The 18,507-nt window shown below is 38.3% G+C and overlaps 1 protein-coding gene across 3 annotated transcripts; it reads left to right on the top strand.

Moving 5' to 3' along the window:
* The first annotated feature begins 723 nt into the window (after positions 1-723).
* On the top strand, positions 724-17,017 carry LOC139149069 (U4/U6.U5 tri-snRNP-associated protein 1-like). Of its 3 annotated transcripts, none has more exons than XM_070720593.1 (18): positions 724-858; positions 4,263-4,523; positions 4,977-5,079; positions 5,962-6,168; positions 6,662-6,773; positions 7,031-7,120; positions 7,819-7,915; positions 8,317-8,456; positions 9,006-9,152; positions 9,769-9,935; positions 10,350-10,587; positions 10,954-11,092; positions 11,366-11,517; positions 12,396-12,577; positions 13,834-13,972; positions 14,402-14,491; positions 15,452-15,573; positions 16,399-17,017. In XM_070720593.1, exons 2-18 carry the CDS (start codon positions 4,280-4,282, stop codon positions 16,418-16,420), a joined length of 2,391 nt encoding a protein of 796 aa, XP_070576694.1. In that variant the 5' UTR covers positions 724-858; positions 4,263-4,279; the 3' UTR covers positions 16,421-17,017. The 3 variants fall into 3 exon arrangements, with proteins under 3 accessions (XP_070576694.1, XP_070576696.1, XP_070576695.1); XM_070720595.1 differs by having other exon boundaries at positions 726-858; positions 4,980-5,079; XM_070720594.1 differs by having other exon boundaries at positions 732-858; positions 4,240-4,523.
* The last annotated feature ends 1,490 nt before the right edge of the window (positions 17,018-18,507 follow it).

Below are 18,507 nucleotides of genomic sequence, written 5' to 3' on the forward strand. Positions count from 1 at the left end.
TATGTGGCAAGGCTGTGTGTAAATAATGTGGCTGGGGTATTTGTGTCGGACGGCAACAGGTTTTGCCGTCCGACCCAAATACCCAGGCAAAACTTCGAGCTACTGCACTGCAGCTAGGCTGTGTGCTACCGGCCTGTGGTGGGAGGCCTAACGCCAGGGCCAACTCTGGGTGCAAAACTTATCTTTCTGCTAATCAACATCAAGATTTGCAAAATCTTCCATGTACTATTGTACACGATATTTACACCGTATCGGTCACAGTCGCTTCGAGTTGCTGCGGTTCCGTAGCCCTGCCACTCCCTGGCTGGTTGTTGTGGGAAGTGGGGCACCAGCCAGGGAGTGGCGTGGTAGGGCTACGGAACCGCAGCAACACCTCGCGAAGCCCTACATGTGATACATGCTACCAAAAGATGGTCACAGCACAGGGACTTCGCGAAGCGTCGGTGATGAGGCTTACCTTTGACAATGTCATTAATGTTGATGTAACGATCAGATGAAGTTATTATTTCTCATGCATATCGCACAACAATCTGTGGTGCTAATCGGCTACTTCAAGCTCTAGCACCGAGACAAATGAGGTGCACAAGTGCCCTCCGCTGCGGCGCCGCACAGGGGAGAAGGATATTGCAACCCACCTCCGAGCTCAGACATCACCTCCGTCCTCGGTAGGTCGCGTCGCTTCTCCGCTTTTCGGATCTCGCATCTGATGATCAACTTCCGGGGCTTTGCATGTTGGGTATTCCGCCATGTTGTGTGTTTGATCTTACGTTCAGTGTGCGTGCAGTAGATGTCATTGTCACTCAAAATATTACAGCCGTAGTCGCTGATTGCTCTCCCGTATTTACACCGTGCATAAAGGTAGGTAAATTAAAGGCAGTAGGTGTTCAAGATATATGGACCATTTGTTAGAAAACGAAATATTTTCTTTTTCGGTGACAGCAGAGACCCTGCCAAAATAAATCCATTTACATGAGTTACACCTCATGACTGTGTATGTTTTGAATCGTGTACAAATTGATGGCAGTATCGTGCAACCGTGGATCAACTATGAATTTCTTTGTCATTTTTTAAAAAGTGTGACAAGTGAGTGCCATTTAAAATGTCCATCACGATGTGTCAGCTCAAGCCGACGCCAAACTAGTCAACACTTCTTGTTCAACAGTTTCACACACAACCATAGCTGCAAAATTGTAGCGCTACGGTGCGGTGAGGCGGTCGGTGAATTTTGGGTTTTGCGACTTCGCTCACCAGTAGCGCTACAATGCCTATGGCCCTGTAGAGGTGAAAATAAGCGCACGCCATTGGACGAGGCGTGTTGATGTGACATTTATTTATTTTATTTATTTCTCTTTAAATCGGACATCAATTGTCCATAGAAACACTATTACAGAAATGAAAGAATAAACTTAAAGACACTTGGAATAAAGCACCGGTGAGGGTGCTGACAGCCAACCTTATCTCACTAGAAAAGAGAATCAATCCAAAACTTGCGTAATTCAGATGAGAAATTCAAGCACTGATTCACTTGCTGAATAATTACATTATCACATCTCTTCCTACCTCCATGATCACATATAGATATTCGTACCATAAAGCCATACATTTGTTTTCTGAGTAAACTGTCAAAATTATACAGATCGTTTGAAACAAACATGGAACTTGCACTACTGAACTTTCTGTATCCCAGAAAAATACGGGCAGCATTATTATAAGCAACTCTCAGTTTCATCATAGCCCCAAGGGAATATCTAAACCAAAGGTGAGATCCGTACAATTGGTAACAATAGGCTTTAAAAATCATACATTTTACCCTTAAAGAACATAGCGAAAATTTCCTCAGAAGCATATTAGCTGAAACATAGAATGATCTCTTTTGACGATCAATATCTGCATCGTCTAAAAAGTGAGATGTTAGAAGACAGCCCAAATACTTCTTAGTTTCTACAAATGCGATTTGTATACCATTTATGTAAACTTTAGGAAAATGTACAACTCTAGATTTGTTAGAGATGACACACAGGCATTCGGTTTTCTTTGTATTGAAAACAATGTCATGAGTGGTACCATAAGAACTACAAATATCTATCAATTTCTGCGTCCCTTTGACAGAAGGACATATCAAGCAAATGTCGTCGGCATACATTAAATGGTTTATAAACGTTCCACCGATATTACAGCCTACTTGAGATTTTACAAGCAAAGCACTCAAGTTATCATTATATACATTAAAAAGTTTTGGGGATAGGACACCGCCCTGTCTTACACCATTAGTAACAGTAAATCCAGATGAAATGCAATCACCCCAATGAATAATAATAGATTGCGTCCGATACCAAATGAGTAAAAATCTTACAATATAAATTGGAACCTTGCGAGAAATCAACTTCTTAAACAATGTCCAATGGTTCACGCGATCGAATGCTTTTGAAGCATCCAAAAAAGTAAGTAAAATGCTACATATTTACTGCATTTGGTCGTACTGGTTTATCATTACTGAAGACACAATACTATACTTCACTAATCTTGTCGTTTATTGGGTTTGGAAATTTGTTCAAACACGTCGATCGCGTTCCATAAACATTGGGCGTGCGTTGGGCATCGGTGTTTCTGAGGCCGCCATTACCGGAAGTTGGTAATCACATCAACAGGCCTTGTCCAATGGGGTGCGCTTATTTTCACCTCTACAGGGCCATCGGCATTGTAGCGCTACTGGTGAGCGAAGTCGCAAAAACCAAAAATCACCGACCGCCACACCGTAGGGCTACAATTTTGCAGCTAACACAACCATAGACCCTCGAGAAAACAACGGATGAAAGGCTATTAGTGTTAGTAGTGTTACGATTCGCACGTATTCTTATGACCTACCACGTTCCCCACGATCTATATGAACTGATGGGGAGCTCGGGGGGACTTGGTACAGTATGCGGTTTCTGGACAACTGGACCCCAAGTCAACTCGACCCTAAGTCAACTTGACCCTACACCCTGAACACGGTTACTCTACCCAAACCGCATCCCGAAAAACTTTACCTTCTAAACATTACATCTGTTCAAATCATTTGTGATTAATACCCACTTGTGTTGAGAGTTATTCCGTTTCTTCTTATAATTTGTTTATGGACCCACATTCGTACTTAATCAACCCCCGTATTAGCCTAACTGCGGTGCTAGCGTGCTGAATTGGAACCTATACATGTATATACTATCATGTACGCTAGTTCAGGTACAAAGTGTAATCTATCCTTATTTTAAGATTCCCTTACTCAACTTTCACCAAATTTTCATGTTTACATGTATTAAGCCTGTTCGCCTGTGCAATGAAATCAAGAGTTTATGGGTTGGTTTTTGATTTGCGTTCATCACGTGCCAGAAGAACTGCTAGTGGATCATAACCTCAAAAATGCACCTTTAGAGTGAAATTGATAAGGGCTAAGGTGCTTTGGCAAAAACAAAACAAAACATTTAGGGTCCAGTTGACTTGGGTAAGGGGTCCAGTTGACCGGGGTCCAGTTGACGTGGCGTCCAGTTGACCAGTTACCCAGTACGCAACCCTACCACAAGCCCCGATTGTGTTATGATGAGGAGTAGGATCTACCCCGGGCCCAATAATAGCAGTCTTGATGGTGCTGTGTTGCCACTCCCCAACATAACATAATGTTCGATATATCATTATCAATAGGCAATTATCAAATCTTTTGGAGAAATAAACTAAGTGCAGATTTCTGTAAAATAAATGTGTGTGCCCAAATGAAACTGTATATCCACATAGAACCGTACTTAATACAATTATAATGAGTGATCAGTCTGATAAAGCTTTGGTTCATATGAACTGGTTAGTAATAATTCGCAATAATTTAATAAAAGGGAGTTCTGATTTTTTTAGTTTGAACCAAATCTACAGTACTACAACAATATTGCACAATTGCCTGATATTAAAGTCAAGCTATTGTATTTGAAGTCTTGCCAAATTTTGCAAATACACAGTTGTACATTTCATGAGAAAACAATTTCAATCAACTTCTAAATATTGCCATCACGAATTAACTAAACAGTTTAGTGTAACTGTTGGTTGTATAATGTAGGTTCTTGACTGTGAAAATATTGCAGGATGTCAGAAACATGGATACTCTAGACATGTACGACAGAGGATGCCTTTACACAAATTAAGAGCTGATGAAGTGACAATGTTTGTGAAGCCTATAGTTTCAGTGTAAATATGTTTTTATGAAAACATGCACAGAAAATTTTTTGTATCAATTTTAGGTTGAGTTCAGCCCAGTATGGGTTCTTCCAAGAAACATAAAGAGAAAGATCGTGACCGGGAAGAACGGAAGCACAAACACAAAGACAAGGATCGTGATAGAGAGGAGAGGAGGCACAGGCACAAGGACAAAGACAGGGACAGAGATCGGGATAGAGAGAAGAAGAGAGATGAAGACAGATCAAGGAGAAAAAGAAGGAAAAGTGAAAGTGATGATGAAGGCCCTCCACCAATCAGAATTAAGCAAGAAAAACCAGAACATGGTGAGATAAACCATTGATGACATCATTTAATGATTGCGTCAAGGAAGATCACTTGTCCTATGATGTGTGCTACATTTAATTCTTCGTTGCGTTTTACTTCATTCTTGTCTAGATTTCCAGCAGTAGCGTGTGTCTGTCCCTGTGAAGCCCATGAGGTGTTGCAGAATGCAATGTGTGAAACTCTTTTGGCTCAGATGCTGTGCTAGTGAAATATTGATATTGTTGACAACGAATGATAGCATAGAAAAGTTTACAACAGTTCAGCAGCCATCGCAATTTTGATTACTGTATAATATGACAATAACAATAAAGATGGGACTATTCAAATTACCAAACATATCTTTACGACAAATGTTTTGTGTTTGTTGAATGCTTCAGCTATGGCATTCATTGCTCCCAAACAACGTGATGATTTAGAACATACTGTAATTTTTTTTTGGTCTTTGACATCAGAAGACAGAGGAGGTGGAAGTCCACCAGGAGAAGAAGCAGGGGCTTCTGCCAGTGGAGGTGGAGGTGGTGGTGATGGAATGTCTTTGAGTATAGAGGAAACAAAGTGAGTACCAATCAATTTTGATGTTGACATCTGCAATGCTGATGAGAATATAAACTTACTATATCAGTTGCTAAAAGAAGTGACATGGTGCCAGGCCTGTTTTACTTTATGTACTTTAAGAGTAAATGTAATGCATTTTTAAATGAGGGGTTTCATGACATTTTACTCTCCCCTCCCCCATCTCCTTGTATACAGGTCAAGCCTCACCAGTCAAAACAAAGGAACTGGACCATTCCATTGTTGGTGAAAGGGTTATGACACTTTCAAACAAATAAGCTCAATTGTCATTACAAGCACTATGACGTTTTTATAAATTTTGCCAGTACTCTCCCATTTTCAATAGCATCCGGTTCAGTTTTGGGTTAACTACAAATTCTTTTACTGTAAACATTTAAAGCTACTTATATCTCTTTCAAGCATGAGTGATCTATTCCAGCTCTGTATATACCCACCAATGCACTCTCTGCATCAAACGAAAAACTTGTGCTCTTCAAAAAACAAAACTTGTGACTTTCAAATGAGTAACTCATGACCTTTAAATGAAAAACTTGTAACATATACAATCTATAAAACACATCACTGGTTCCAGCTATACCTTTCACAAGTTGCCCATTGAACTCATTACCATTTGTATCAGAGAATCTAAAACTTTGGAAGCCTCCTACACAAAACTGAAATTGCTTCTCATTTACCAGTACTGCAACATTTTTCGTTGTGCAGTTTGATCCAAATTTTGATGACATTTGAAATATTTTAAAATTATTTGATTGATGAGCTTAATTAAGTGTACTGAAAATGTACAAGCAGTAGTGGTTCTATTTTAACCACATGATTAATCCACATGAAGTTTACCGCAAAGATTTGATCCTTTCCTTATGACAGCAAACTGAGAATAAAGCTAGGCTTGAAGCCTTTAGAAGTGACAGACTCTGAAAAGAAAGGCGATGGGGAGGCTGAAGAAAAACCATATGACAAGAGGGACGATGTACACAGACCGGCAGTCAACCTGGCAGAAGAAAGGAAAAGACAAGAAATCAGGGAAAAGATGGAACTCATCCGACAAAAGAGACGAATTAATCAAAAACTCAAGTAAGTTTGATGTCATGAGTCAAATATGTGAACACCAGACTTATCAACGGGAAACATGATTTGTGATCTGCATACCAGTGAAAAGATAACTGTAAAGAAAGGCACAAATTAATTTTCTTGATAAGAAGGTCCCCCGTTTAGATCCAAATGAGGACATTCTCAAAGGTCTCCGTTTCTGCCTTAGCACAGAGACAATTGTTCCAGTTCTTGGTAGCGTACCTCATAGCTTCTCTTGTTATGGAATATAGTGTTGTATGAGGCAATTTAAGGAACACAGGAAAATGTTGGAGTGGAAGTTAATGAGTAGAGTGAGTGGTTACATCATATGTCTGTTATGGAGTCGGGACAATGTTAATCAGACACTTTACCAAAGTTTGACTTCAGAGAGAGAAATAAAGATCGGAAAGCCTGATGTGAACTAGCACCTGACATCAGCAAGTCATATTATCATCATGATATCTTTATAATACATCTATGTCATCTTTTTTTGCAGTAAAGTTAAAAGTATAGCAGAGTATGATGATGATGATGAACTAGACAACGCATTAGTTTGGGTTCAGAAGAGTAGAAAATTACAACAAGAGAAAGAAAAGGCTGAGAAAACAGTGAGTTTTGTCCAACACTTTCATGAAACAAAGTATTTTTGATTATGTTAAAGAAGCCAGCCACAGTGCTTGATGCCGAAGAAATTTAAGTATATGACATAGTAGCACCACAATCATAAAAACAGAGAGTTGAATACTCTGATACTGCAGTAGGTTTTACAGATTATGAAAGTTTGAAACTCACCTCATCCCTCTTTTCATGGTCAATTTCCCCTGACTTTGACTGTCTTGTGTTGTGCTTTCCTTGAACTCTTTAGGCCAGACTTTTAGAAGAAATGGATGAGGAATTTGGTATCGGAAATCTTGTAGAAAATGAGTTTGGAACAGAAGAGAAGAGAAGGCAACAGGTAAGAAACATTCCAAGGTATAGACAGTAGTCACAGTGAGTAACTGTGTTCAGCTTGTCCTTTTGTCAGTGGTTTATTGTGTCAAGTTCACATGTGACAGTCATCCTTGGGTTAAAGTTTCTTATTAATAAGTCTGTCACAAAACAGTTTTACATTGTTGCTGTCAAGAAAGTGCTCAGAAAGTGTAATTGATATAAATTTAGTTCCAGATTAAACGTTTTCAAAATGAGGAACCAAGGACAGTGATGTTTAGTTTCTCATTTCATACCTTCTCTGATATTCCACCATGTATTTTTACATTTTGACAGGCGTACACTGCAACAAATCTCAGAGGTTCTCTGATATTCCACCATGTATTTTTACATTTTGACAGGCGTACACTGCAACAAATCTCAGAGGTTCTCTGATATTCCACCATGTATTTTTACATTTTGACAGGCGTACACTGCAACAAATCTCAGAGGTTCTCTGATATTCCACCATGTATTTTTACATTTTGACAGGCGTACACTGCAACAAATCTCAGAGGTTCTCTGATATTCCACCATGTATTTTTACATTTTGACAGGCGTACACTGCAACAAATCTCAGAGGTTCTCTGATATTCCACCATGTATTTTTACATTTTGACAGGCGTACACTGCAACAAATCTCAGAGGTTCTCTGATATTCCACCATGTATTTTTACATTTTGACAGGCGTACACTGCAACAAATCTCAGAGGTTTAACAGTTCAGCACTCCAAAGATTCCTTCAAGGATGGACAAAGTGTAGTTCTCACTCTTGAAGACAGAGGTAGGTGCCCTGTTAATTGAGTAATAATCAATTTGTTGTAACCTACAGATTGTGGGCAACAAAATATAGCCAAGTGTATCAGGTTTTAGAAGTCAAAAGTCAAATGAATGTCTCTGAGTGTTTTCAGAAAACACTGTAGTATAGAACCAAAGTAGAGTTTTCAAAAGACTGAAGACAGATTTTTATTCATCTCTGTGATGATGAAATTCCCTTTTATACTGTCAGTGTCAAGGTATCAGTTCTGTAAGAGGTTTTGTATGGTGACTTCTGTTGTTTTACTGTCGGCCGTAGTCAAGATTTTTAACAAGAATGAACTTCAGATTGTCACTTTCATCATCTACCTGTGAAGTGTTCACGTAATTCACTTTTCAGACTCAAGAATTTGTACTTTTTTCACACAGATGTCTTGGAGGAAGGTGATGATATGCTAATGAATGTTAATATTGCTGAATACGAGAAGGCTGCCAAAAATGTAGAATTGAAGAAAAAGAAACCTGGTTACAATCCGTATGATGAGCCAGAGTTTGACGAATTTGGAATGGTGAGAATTTTTTATTCGTAGTTTTAAAACAGGGTCATATTTGTAGATAGAGATTATTATAAAGCAGTTTGAAGCATCGCTGTCGTTGACAATTGATGCAGTAAAACCTTTTCCTAAGAAGTCTCTTTGCCAATGCTGTGAATTGTCCACTACATTTAGGCTTTGGTGAATAAAACGTAGAAAAAGTTGATGTTCTTGATTCTTTGCATGGTTCTATCAGTGGCTTGATGTACAACCAGTGACATGTATTCCATTGTATGTAGATGCAGCTACTAGATCATGTTTTTAGTAAGGTATACACACGCTTATCCCATGTGGAATCTACCACTGGTCATTTTTACTCTTTAAAATGTCTCTATATGCCGCATTTAGAACTGGGATGGAAATTTTAAAATTTTCATGTTAGTTCTCAACCAACATGTTACCACCAGCTAATACTTCTATGGCTTTATATTTTTGAGCATGCAGTCTTTTTATCTTTTCTTATAAATGTTTAACTTGGTATTCAACTAAGATTACTCAATTTTCTTTTCTTGTAACTGTTTGTAGGTGAAACAGAAAGCGCTGTTATCCAAGTATGATGAAGAAATTGAGGGAGAGAAGAAACAGAGTTTTGTACTTGGTGGAGGCGGTGGTGTGAGTCTTGAGCATGACAGAGAAATGGAAAAAATTAGACAAGAACTGAAACAAAATGCTGTAAGTACAAATGAATAATCATTATACAGGTTCTTCACCAGCATTGTAAAACATAATATTGCCGTAAGTAGAAGTGTGTGATTCACGAATAGAGTTATTCATTGTTTTTGTAACCAAATATCTAGAAAGTCTCATTTGACCCCATGACATCACAAGATATGAGAAATTAGAGTTCAGAACAGCTGCCAGGAGCTTGTAAGACTTTGATACTTTGAAAATTAGCATCCATACTCTGACTCTTGATTGGCGTTGAACAGATGACACAGCAAATCAAATTAAACTTGTTGAAGATAATTTGATTTGCAAGTTTATGAAAGTTGAGCATTTTTCCAATAATTTCTTTCTGGTAACTAAATGTATAAACTGCAAGCCCTTTAGGGAAAAGAGTTTACTCTCTGTGGCCCAATTTAGTTATTCTAGGATATCAATCTTACGAGAACTTTTGTTCAACCTGAATCCTACCCCTTTGTAAAGACAGTCATTGATGTGTATTGTTGTTGGCTTTCTCTGGGTTAATGTATCTTCTTATCTGAAAATAAAGTATTGGAAGTAATTTCATTCCTAAACTGCACACGGTCACAAGACCCATTTTTTTCATCCTACATTCTGGTTACAGTTCCAGACACTAGACATTGCAGCTCCCTCACTTGCCACAGAATACTACACACATGAAGAAATGACAGCCTTCAAGAAACCCAAGAAGAGGAGAAGAAAAATTCGGAAACTGAAAGCGGAAGATCTGGTGCCGGAAGTTGATTCCACATCAGAGGACCATGGATCAAGGTAATCATTTGACAGATTCTACAATCAGCAAATGAATTCATGTGTTTTGTAATTATGTGATGAAATTACTAACAATTGGTGACATGGGAATATTTGAACTATATTTGAATACTAGCACCAATGAAGTATGCACAGCATACACTGTTTGGCAGTGTCTTGAAAATCTCTTTAACCTGTTCACTCCAATTCCACAATCACCATTGATAACAATGGGTTTGGGCAAAACCATGGCATTGAAAGGGATCATGTTGTATTCAGTCTCGTGTAGAGATTTACAGAGTAACCAAAATCCTGTCACTACTGACTTATATTCATTGCTGATGTTTTTATGTACTATGTACCTGGTGCAAAATTCAGGAGGAAGTTCTCCACAGCTGTACTTTCAAAACTGATAGAATATTTTGTTTGTTCAAGGTCAAGAATAAGAGGCAGTACTGATTCCACAAATCACACAGACCTACAGAACACAGGGCAGGAAGCTGCCGATATGGATGTTGATTTCCCCAGTGTGGAGGAATCTGAAATACTAGGACCACCTGAGGAGGAAAGATACACAGTGGTTGAAGATGATGCACAGCTAGAGTTGCAAATTGCTCTGGAAAAGAGTCGCCGAGTCAAACAGAAAAAGGACGCTGCAAAGGGAGCTGAGAAGGTACAGTATCTGGTCATGTCAGAATGTAACATTGTTTTTGCTAAGGGCGGGACGCAGGTAGATGTTACCGGGGTTCCTCTTGGTATATCAGTGGAATCAAATAGGGGACAGCAGCAATGTTACATCATGGGTTCCTAAATCATTTACCAATATTCCCCAACCATAGCAAAAACACTGTGTAACATCAATTATGACTGCACTTTACATGATTTTTTTGGTGAACGTTTAAAGTAATTGGATTGCTGGGAGACCAACACGCACAACACTGCACGAGTGATTTTAAGACAATGAGACTGTCACTTCTGATGAAAACAATTGAGGATGATAATATTTGTCATGGAATATTTCTTGTATTTGTCTCCCTAGGTTGCTGAAGTTGTGTCCGCAACCAGAGATGAAAAGTCAGATTCAGCAATGGATGGTGCTGACACGTCTAGAGGAATGTCTATCGTACTCAATGCAACATCAGAGTTTTGTAGAACTCTGGGAGAAATACCAACATATGGTTTGTGTTTTCCTTTTGAACTCTCACCTCAAAACATTACTTTGCACTTGTTGCCTTTCCTTGTTTACTTTTTTATTGAGAAAAAAATTTGCTTAAATTCCTGTGAAATTACATTGTGCATTTCAGAAGCCATGTTACAAAATAACAATACCTGTGCGCTAGTTTAGGTATTGCTACTACAGTGAAGTATAGTAGACTGGAGCAAGTACATATGATTTCCTCAAAATGTAATTCTGCAAATAAAACGGACATTTTTTTACATGAATACATCAGGAACGTCTGGCAACAGAGAAACAAACGAGGATGAAATGGTGGACATAGATAGAGAAGAGGAGGAGAAACAGAACATGGAAGATGAAGATGAAGAAGCTGTACAAGGATGGAGTGCAGTGAATCTGGAAGCAGAGAGAAGGGCAAATCTCAAGGTGGTGTACATTTGCTTTGTGATAAATTCTACCAAATAACAGCTATCACTTGGTGTTAATTCATGTCTGCATTAATTACTGAGGTGAATTTGCATGCATCACAGATGAGGTAGAACTTTATGCAGTGGTTTTGTAAAGGCAGTAAGCAGCTAAGTGTTACCAGAGTTCCCAGTCGTTTTATTGGGGTTACCCTTGGTATATTAACGTTACGCAATCAGATTGAGGGACAGCAGAAATGTTACAGGTATCAGATGAGGGACAGCAGAAATGTTACAGGTATCAGATGAGGGACAGCAGAAATGTTACAGGTATCAGATGAGGGGACAGCAGAAATGTGACAGGTATCAGATGAGGGACAGCAGAAATGTGACAGGTATCAGATTGTGGGACAGCAGAAATGTTACAGGTATCAGATGAGGGACAGCAGAAATGTGACAGGTATCAGATGAGGGACAGCAGAAATGTTACAGGTATCAGATTGAGGGACAGCAGAAATGTTACAGGTATCAGATGAGGGACAGCAGAAATGTTACAGGTATCAGATTGTGGGACAGCAGAAATGTTACAGGGTTACCCAATCATGTACCAATGTTGCCCAACCTTAGCAAAACACTAATATTGTAATACCATTTTGAATGGAGTTATCAAATTCAGCCAATCCCTGTGTCTTTGACTTTGAAAGGCAGTTTTGTCTCCTGTCCTCAATCCTGTGGACTCTGATTCCAGTGTGTTCATTCAATACAACCTGCTTACTGCTTTTCTGTTGGTGTTGTCTGACTTTACTCAGAGTTTCTGTTGTCATGTGTTTGTTATGATGTTTGCATCTTTCTTGAAATGACTGGTAACATTTTGGTGTCCCTTGTTATTTCCTTCTTCAGGAGGAGGATGCACCTATTTTGGAAGACGAACCTCAAATCACATCGGGAATTGCGGGGGCTCTCCTGGTGGCACAGAAGAAGGGTTATCTTGACAAAGAAGAAGAGAGTGCCAAGATTGCCAGCAAAGCAAAACGTGGCAATATTGAAGCCAGGAGCTATACCATTGAAGATAAGAATTACCAGTAAGTATCAAAATTGAGAAAATGTTTTAAATGAGGCAAGCATCACTCTGGCCCTGTCTCCCATTTCATTGTAACTAGCTCCACATTTGCCACAGAAACTATACAATTGTACAAAAATTCTGTGGTGATTATGAAGAAGGTCACGGTCGTAACATGGGAAACCCCGGCCAGTAATCTGTGATGATGAGATTCTTGGATAAAACTGGAGAAGAAATCTTCTGTGACATTGACTCTTACGGATCTACTGAACAGATTACAACACAGTTGAAAATCCTGGTTAAGTTTGAGGTGATATGGAACAAGCTTTGTGCAGTGGATGTGCAGTCAAGTTCAAGCTTTGTGCAGTGGATGTGCTGTTAAGCATTAACAGAATGTGATATGCTTGCTTGCTAGATGAAGGCATTCTAAGAGCAGCTGCTGAATTGCCTGCTTATAGACTCACCTATATAACATAAATGCTTGATAACATGGAATACTCAACACCAATGAAGTCCTTCTCAGCACCATTGAAGTAGTTGTCTGCAAGTTGTGTATACGCTGCACATGCAAAGCAAAAAATGAAGTAATGGTCACCACTAACCATGTATAACTTTGTGGTCTCGTTTATAATGCTGGACTGATGCATGGATGTGAACACTTAGTGCATGAAGCTAAACAGATGTGCCTGGAGTAAATAACAGCAGATATTGAGCTGTTTTTATGGTCGCAAAGCATGACAGTGCTCTGCTCAATGGAAGATGCAACAATTGGTGAAAAACAATCAGATGGAAAATTGAGGCCAAAATTGGAAAATGATGTACATATCAAAACTATTGTTTTCCTACCAGTACATCATATATGAGATTGGTACTTCAGTGTTCATCAAATACTGCATCATCATCAGTTTAAGTGTACCTACCATCATGCAAAGCACTATGGGAGATATGAAAAACTGATGATCATTGATGTTACTGGTCTCTACTCCAGTTGACCTGAAGATACAGCAAGACTTTGCTATGTGAAATGTGTTGTTGCAAGCTCACGCTCATACCACCCAGCCTTAACACCAATGCTCCTTGCATGCTGTAATTGTTTTATTAATGCAAAGTGTGTGTTCATTTATCATACATTGCTCATTCTATGTACAGACCACAGTATATCTGCCACCAGGCAACTTTGTCAAGTAAATAATGTGGTATGTATGTTTCTTGCAAATTTCAAACAAAATGTGATGTGTTTTGATTGAATAAAGAAGCAACATATTTTGTTGCTTTCAGTGAAGAAGACAGCAAACACAGCCGTTACAATGACAAGTACAGAGGCCCTGTGGTAGAGTTCAGAGAGAAAGAAGATTACAAACCTGATGTCAAAGTTCATTACCATGACGAGACAGGAAGGGACCTCAATCAGAAAGAGGTATGAACAGACTGTATCAGTTCTGTGTGTTTTCCAAGTTTCTGACATGTCTCCAGTAACTAGAAGGCACTCAGTATTCACAGAACAAGATATGCAATTAAACAGTTTGAGTGTGGAAACTAATGTACCAGTTCTCTTGGATGCTTGATCTCACAAAATGTTCATTTTGAGCCGTGGTGTTCCCTAGAAAAAATGCCATACATGCAAAACTTGTACATTGCAAATGTGAGGATAAAGAAGTAAAATGAAAAAACAATTGTTGTTATTTCTACTGCTATTATCCATCTAAATATAGAAACATTGAGATGTGTGCATGCTTACCAACCTAAGCTGCAGCACCACCAGATGATACTTGTTCAGTAACCTTGCAATGCAAAATAGATTTACTTGCATCAAGTACTTCTAACCATTTCTTGAATTGCTTTGCAGGCCTTCAGAGTCCTGTCTCATCGTTTCCATGGCAAAGGTTCCGGTAAGATGAAGACAGAGAAAAGATCAAAGAAACTGCAGGATGAATTGGTAAGTCGTCTTTGGCTTGATGGCCATATTCGGGATAAAATGGACATTAACAACATATTTATCTGAATCCTTTATCATATGTCAGCCAACAGGGTTTATGTTCTCATTTCTCTCATTTTATATATATATATATATATATATATATATATATATATATATATATATATATATATATATATATATATATATATATATATATATATATATATATAATATATATATATATAATATGTGTGTGTGTGTGTGTGTGTGTGTGTGTGTGTGTGTGTGTGTCTGTCTGTCTGTCAGTGTGCATGCACGTGCGTGCGTGTGTGGATAGACTGATAGATAGGTTGCTGGTAGGTAGGTATGTAGATAGATAGGTGATGGTCGACAGAACATGTACAAGCTTACCTGTTGATTTATTTGTATATCACCCAGTGAGATCCCCTTCCACCTGGTCTATGATTTGATCCACCCAGTGATGTCCCCTCTGACATGGTCTATGATTTGATCCACCCAGTGATGTCCCCTCTGACATGGTCTATGATTTGATCCACCCAGTGATGTCCCCTCTGACATGGTCTATGATTTGATCCACCCAGTGATGTCCCCTCTGACATGGTCTATGATTTGATCCACCCAGTGAGATCCCCTTTCACCTGGTCTATGATTTGATCCACCCAGTGATGTCCCCTCTGACATGGTCTATGATTTGATCCACCCAGTGATGTCCCCTCTGACATGGTCTATGATTTGATCCACCCAGTGATGTCCCCTCTGACATGGTCTATGATTTGATCCACCCAGTGATGTCCCCTCTGACATGGTCTATGATTTGATCCACCCAGTGATGTCCCCTCTGACATGGTCTATGATTTGATCCACCCATTGATGTCCCCTCTGACATGGTCTATGATTTGATCAACCCAGTGATGTACCCTCTGACATGGTCTGTGTTGTGTATTTTTGCATTGATAGATGATGTTACAGATGAGTTCCACTGACACTCCATTGAACACAGTGGCCAGACTTCAAGAGAAACAGAAACAGTTACAGACACCATTCCTTGTACTCAGTGGAGGCGGCAAAACTCTGGAAGAGTAAGTAGTAAAACAAAAAAGACAGGGTCAGGTAGATGAAAAATGAAGAGAGTATGTCCTGAATTTCAGAGAGGCTTTGACCTTCAAAAATTGTTTTTAACATCTGACAAATGAAATTAAAACCTTTCAAATGTGTAACCATCAGTCACCACACAAAAAAAGTGATTTTATTCCAGAAAAATTGAAGTAATGCCTGCCAGATATCCATAGCCTCTTCTGACTGTGGTTGGACAATTTGTTGCACATTTTATGGGTTTCTTGTATATGATAGAGTTCAAAAGCCCAGTAATTGTATTATAATAGACACATACTGATGTGACATGTTTCATCATCATTGTCAGGACTTGTCCAATGTTGTCCAAACCTATTCATTGCACAGCTTACCCCAAAGTTGGACTTGAAAAATGTTATACTTGATTTATATCAGTGTAAGGGTGGCTGAAGGAAATTTCAAGAAAAAGCTATGTTGATGAAAGAGTTCTGAGTTCTAAGAAAAGTCACACAACACTCTCCAACCAAGTGTTTTACAGTAGCATTTAGAGTTTTGAGGAAGAAAAACCCTCCTAAAGATATATCTTATGTGACTGCAGTAAAGTGTGGGATTTCTAGAATTCGGGTTATTGATCACCCAGTGACCTTGAGAGATTTGTTAAAGAATCGTTCACTGAAAAATAGATGTATATATTAAAGTAATGACAAACAGGAAATCATCACCATTGCATACTTGTTTACCCAGAACAGATGTGATTTGTGAACAATAAAGTAAGATTAACTCTCAGAAAAAATTTGCAAATTTCTAAATATTTATTTTTTCTATCTTCGTAGGAACACCATGATTAAGAAATAGATGCAGAGCAGCTGAAGGTCAACGCAAATGTTTGTGTGGATAATCGCATACCTATATCTGCAATTGGAAAAGTATATCACGTGAAGCAAATGTGAAATCACCAATAGCAATGAAGATTGTGTGTATGTCTGTGGTGATACAGATCACTACTTTTGGCATAGATCAAGATTTCAAAGAAATTAGGTGACTGTGAAAACTAGAGATGAAAAACATGACACCAAAATTTTGATGGTGCACGTTATTTGGTTTCACACAAATTTCCAACAGAATCCTTCCATTGCTGTGTAATATACTGGATAGTTTCCACATCAAAATACCAAGTCATGTCTAGCAATAGTACATACTGAATCATGTATAAATAAATATACACAAAAAGGAATGTCAGAGATTTTGTATTTTTTGTTTCTTTTGCAATATTCAGTTCAAAAGTAGAAATCATTCTGTCAAGTTTTTTTGGTATAATGTGTTATTGATGTTTTTATAGGGAGAGAATTAGAAATGTAAAACTGATCCAAAGTAATACCATTTTCTGATATTGTGATATTGATAAAAATCACAGAATAAACATCAATATTCTTATTGATACTTAAGAAGAAATCTGACTTGACTGTTTTGTGTTTTATTTAAAATTCCTGCTTCCTCTTTGTCATTCTACATTGTTGTAAAGGAGTGGCCCTAACTTTATTCAGGAACTGGAAATATTTGAAGTGTATGTAATGCTTTTATCCCCATTCGATTTCACTGAAAATAGTATTCAAGATGTAACTTGATAAAGTACCAGTATACGTAAATGTATATTTGGTACTCAGAGATGAAAAACAGCAGCATTTGTTGCCAGAGATGAAAAGACGTAAATGTTGACAAAGTTATTGGTTGATTTCTATGAGATATCATGGGTATGCAAATACAGTTGTGTAAGAAGGATGGCAAAGGTGTTCCACAGATCTGAGTTTGTCAAAATACTTATCTCACAAAGAGTAATTAGAAATAGGGAGTAAGGGATAATTTACAATTTGACGTCCTGAAATCAGCCTGAGATCAAACTTCACTTGCAAAAGTAAAGTTATGAAAGATTGATTTTATTACATGTAATGGGGTTTTTCTGCAGAAGAAACACCTTAAAAGGAACCTTTGACTAGATGTAAAATTGAATGATGATGAATTGACAATATTGCACCATGGAAGGTTGAGAAACACCAGTGCTACAAAGAACGCATTCTCTTTACCATTGCATAGAGCTGATTTGTCAATAACTATTGAGAGAAAAGTCTAAACTTTTCTGACAATTACACATGGACACATGAAGTTCAGGAATGTCAGAATGGTTGGGTCAAGGTTGGAGTCCTAGTGCAGGCCTAAAAATATGGTCAAAGGCTTGATTGTAACATGAATATCAGCCAGTGAAGGTGATGTTACAAGTGATGTTATTGGTGAGAGCTTCTGTCACAACAGAGAGGCTGCATTCACAAACAATGAGCAACAAATTTGTTTTTCAGTTCTGTATTTTAGGATGAAACAAAAGTAAATTATCTATTTTGAAACAAAATTCATTTTTCTTACACTGTAAGTCATTCAATTTCTGCTTCTATTTCAAGAATGTTTTCAATAATCACACTAAAAAGGATTTAAAGTTGGCGAGTAACAAAGTGAAGAAGTTTGATATGGTTTCACATGAGTACATAGCTGCACTTGTCGTGAATATATTGTGCTACAGGCAACAGAACAAGCGGCCAAAGATATTTTTTAAAGAAAAGGAAAAAAAATACATTGAGCTGAAAAAAAACTGGCAATAGCGCCCCCACAAAAGAATCGAAAACTATTGTCGTAGAGGGCAATTTACACAAAAGAAAAAGCGATATTCCTCGTAGAGGGTGCTATTCACAATTAAGCGCCAGAGCGCTTCTCAAAAGAATCCAAAACGATTGTCGTAGAGGGCGGTTTACACAAAAGAAAAGGTAATAAAAGCCGTAGAGGGTGCTATTCTAAAGTTGTCGTCGGATGTACGGCGCTTATCTGACAAAACGTGCTTATCTGACAAAAACAACCAATTACTGCTCTTACTCATTTGTGGAAAGTAATCCCTAACA

This window comes from Ptychodera flava, chromosome 14 (genome assembly GCF_041260155.1).
Source record: "Ptychodera flava strain L36383 chromosome 14, AS_Pfla_20210202, whole genome shotgun sequence".
NCBI classification, from domain to species: domain Eukaryota; kingdom Metazoa; phylum Hemichordata; class Enteropneusta; family Ptychoderidae; genus Ptychodera; species Ptychodera flava.

Bases quoted from the DNA above. Each gene is read 5' to 3' on its own strand.
- LOC139149069 (XM_070720593.1), top strand. From the start codon at position 4,280: ATGGGTTCTTCCAAGAAACATAAAGAGAAAGATCGTGACCGGGAAGAA. The intron at 6,774-7,030 runs GTGAGTTTTGTC...TGAACTCTTTAG, and splicing joins AAGAAAAGGCTGAGAAAACA to GCCAGACTTTTAGAAGAAAT. The intron at 11,093-11,365 runs GTTTGTGTTTTC...TGAATACATCAG, and splicing joins GGGAGAAATACCAACATATG to GAACGTCTGGCAACAGAGAA.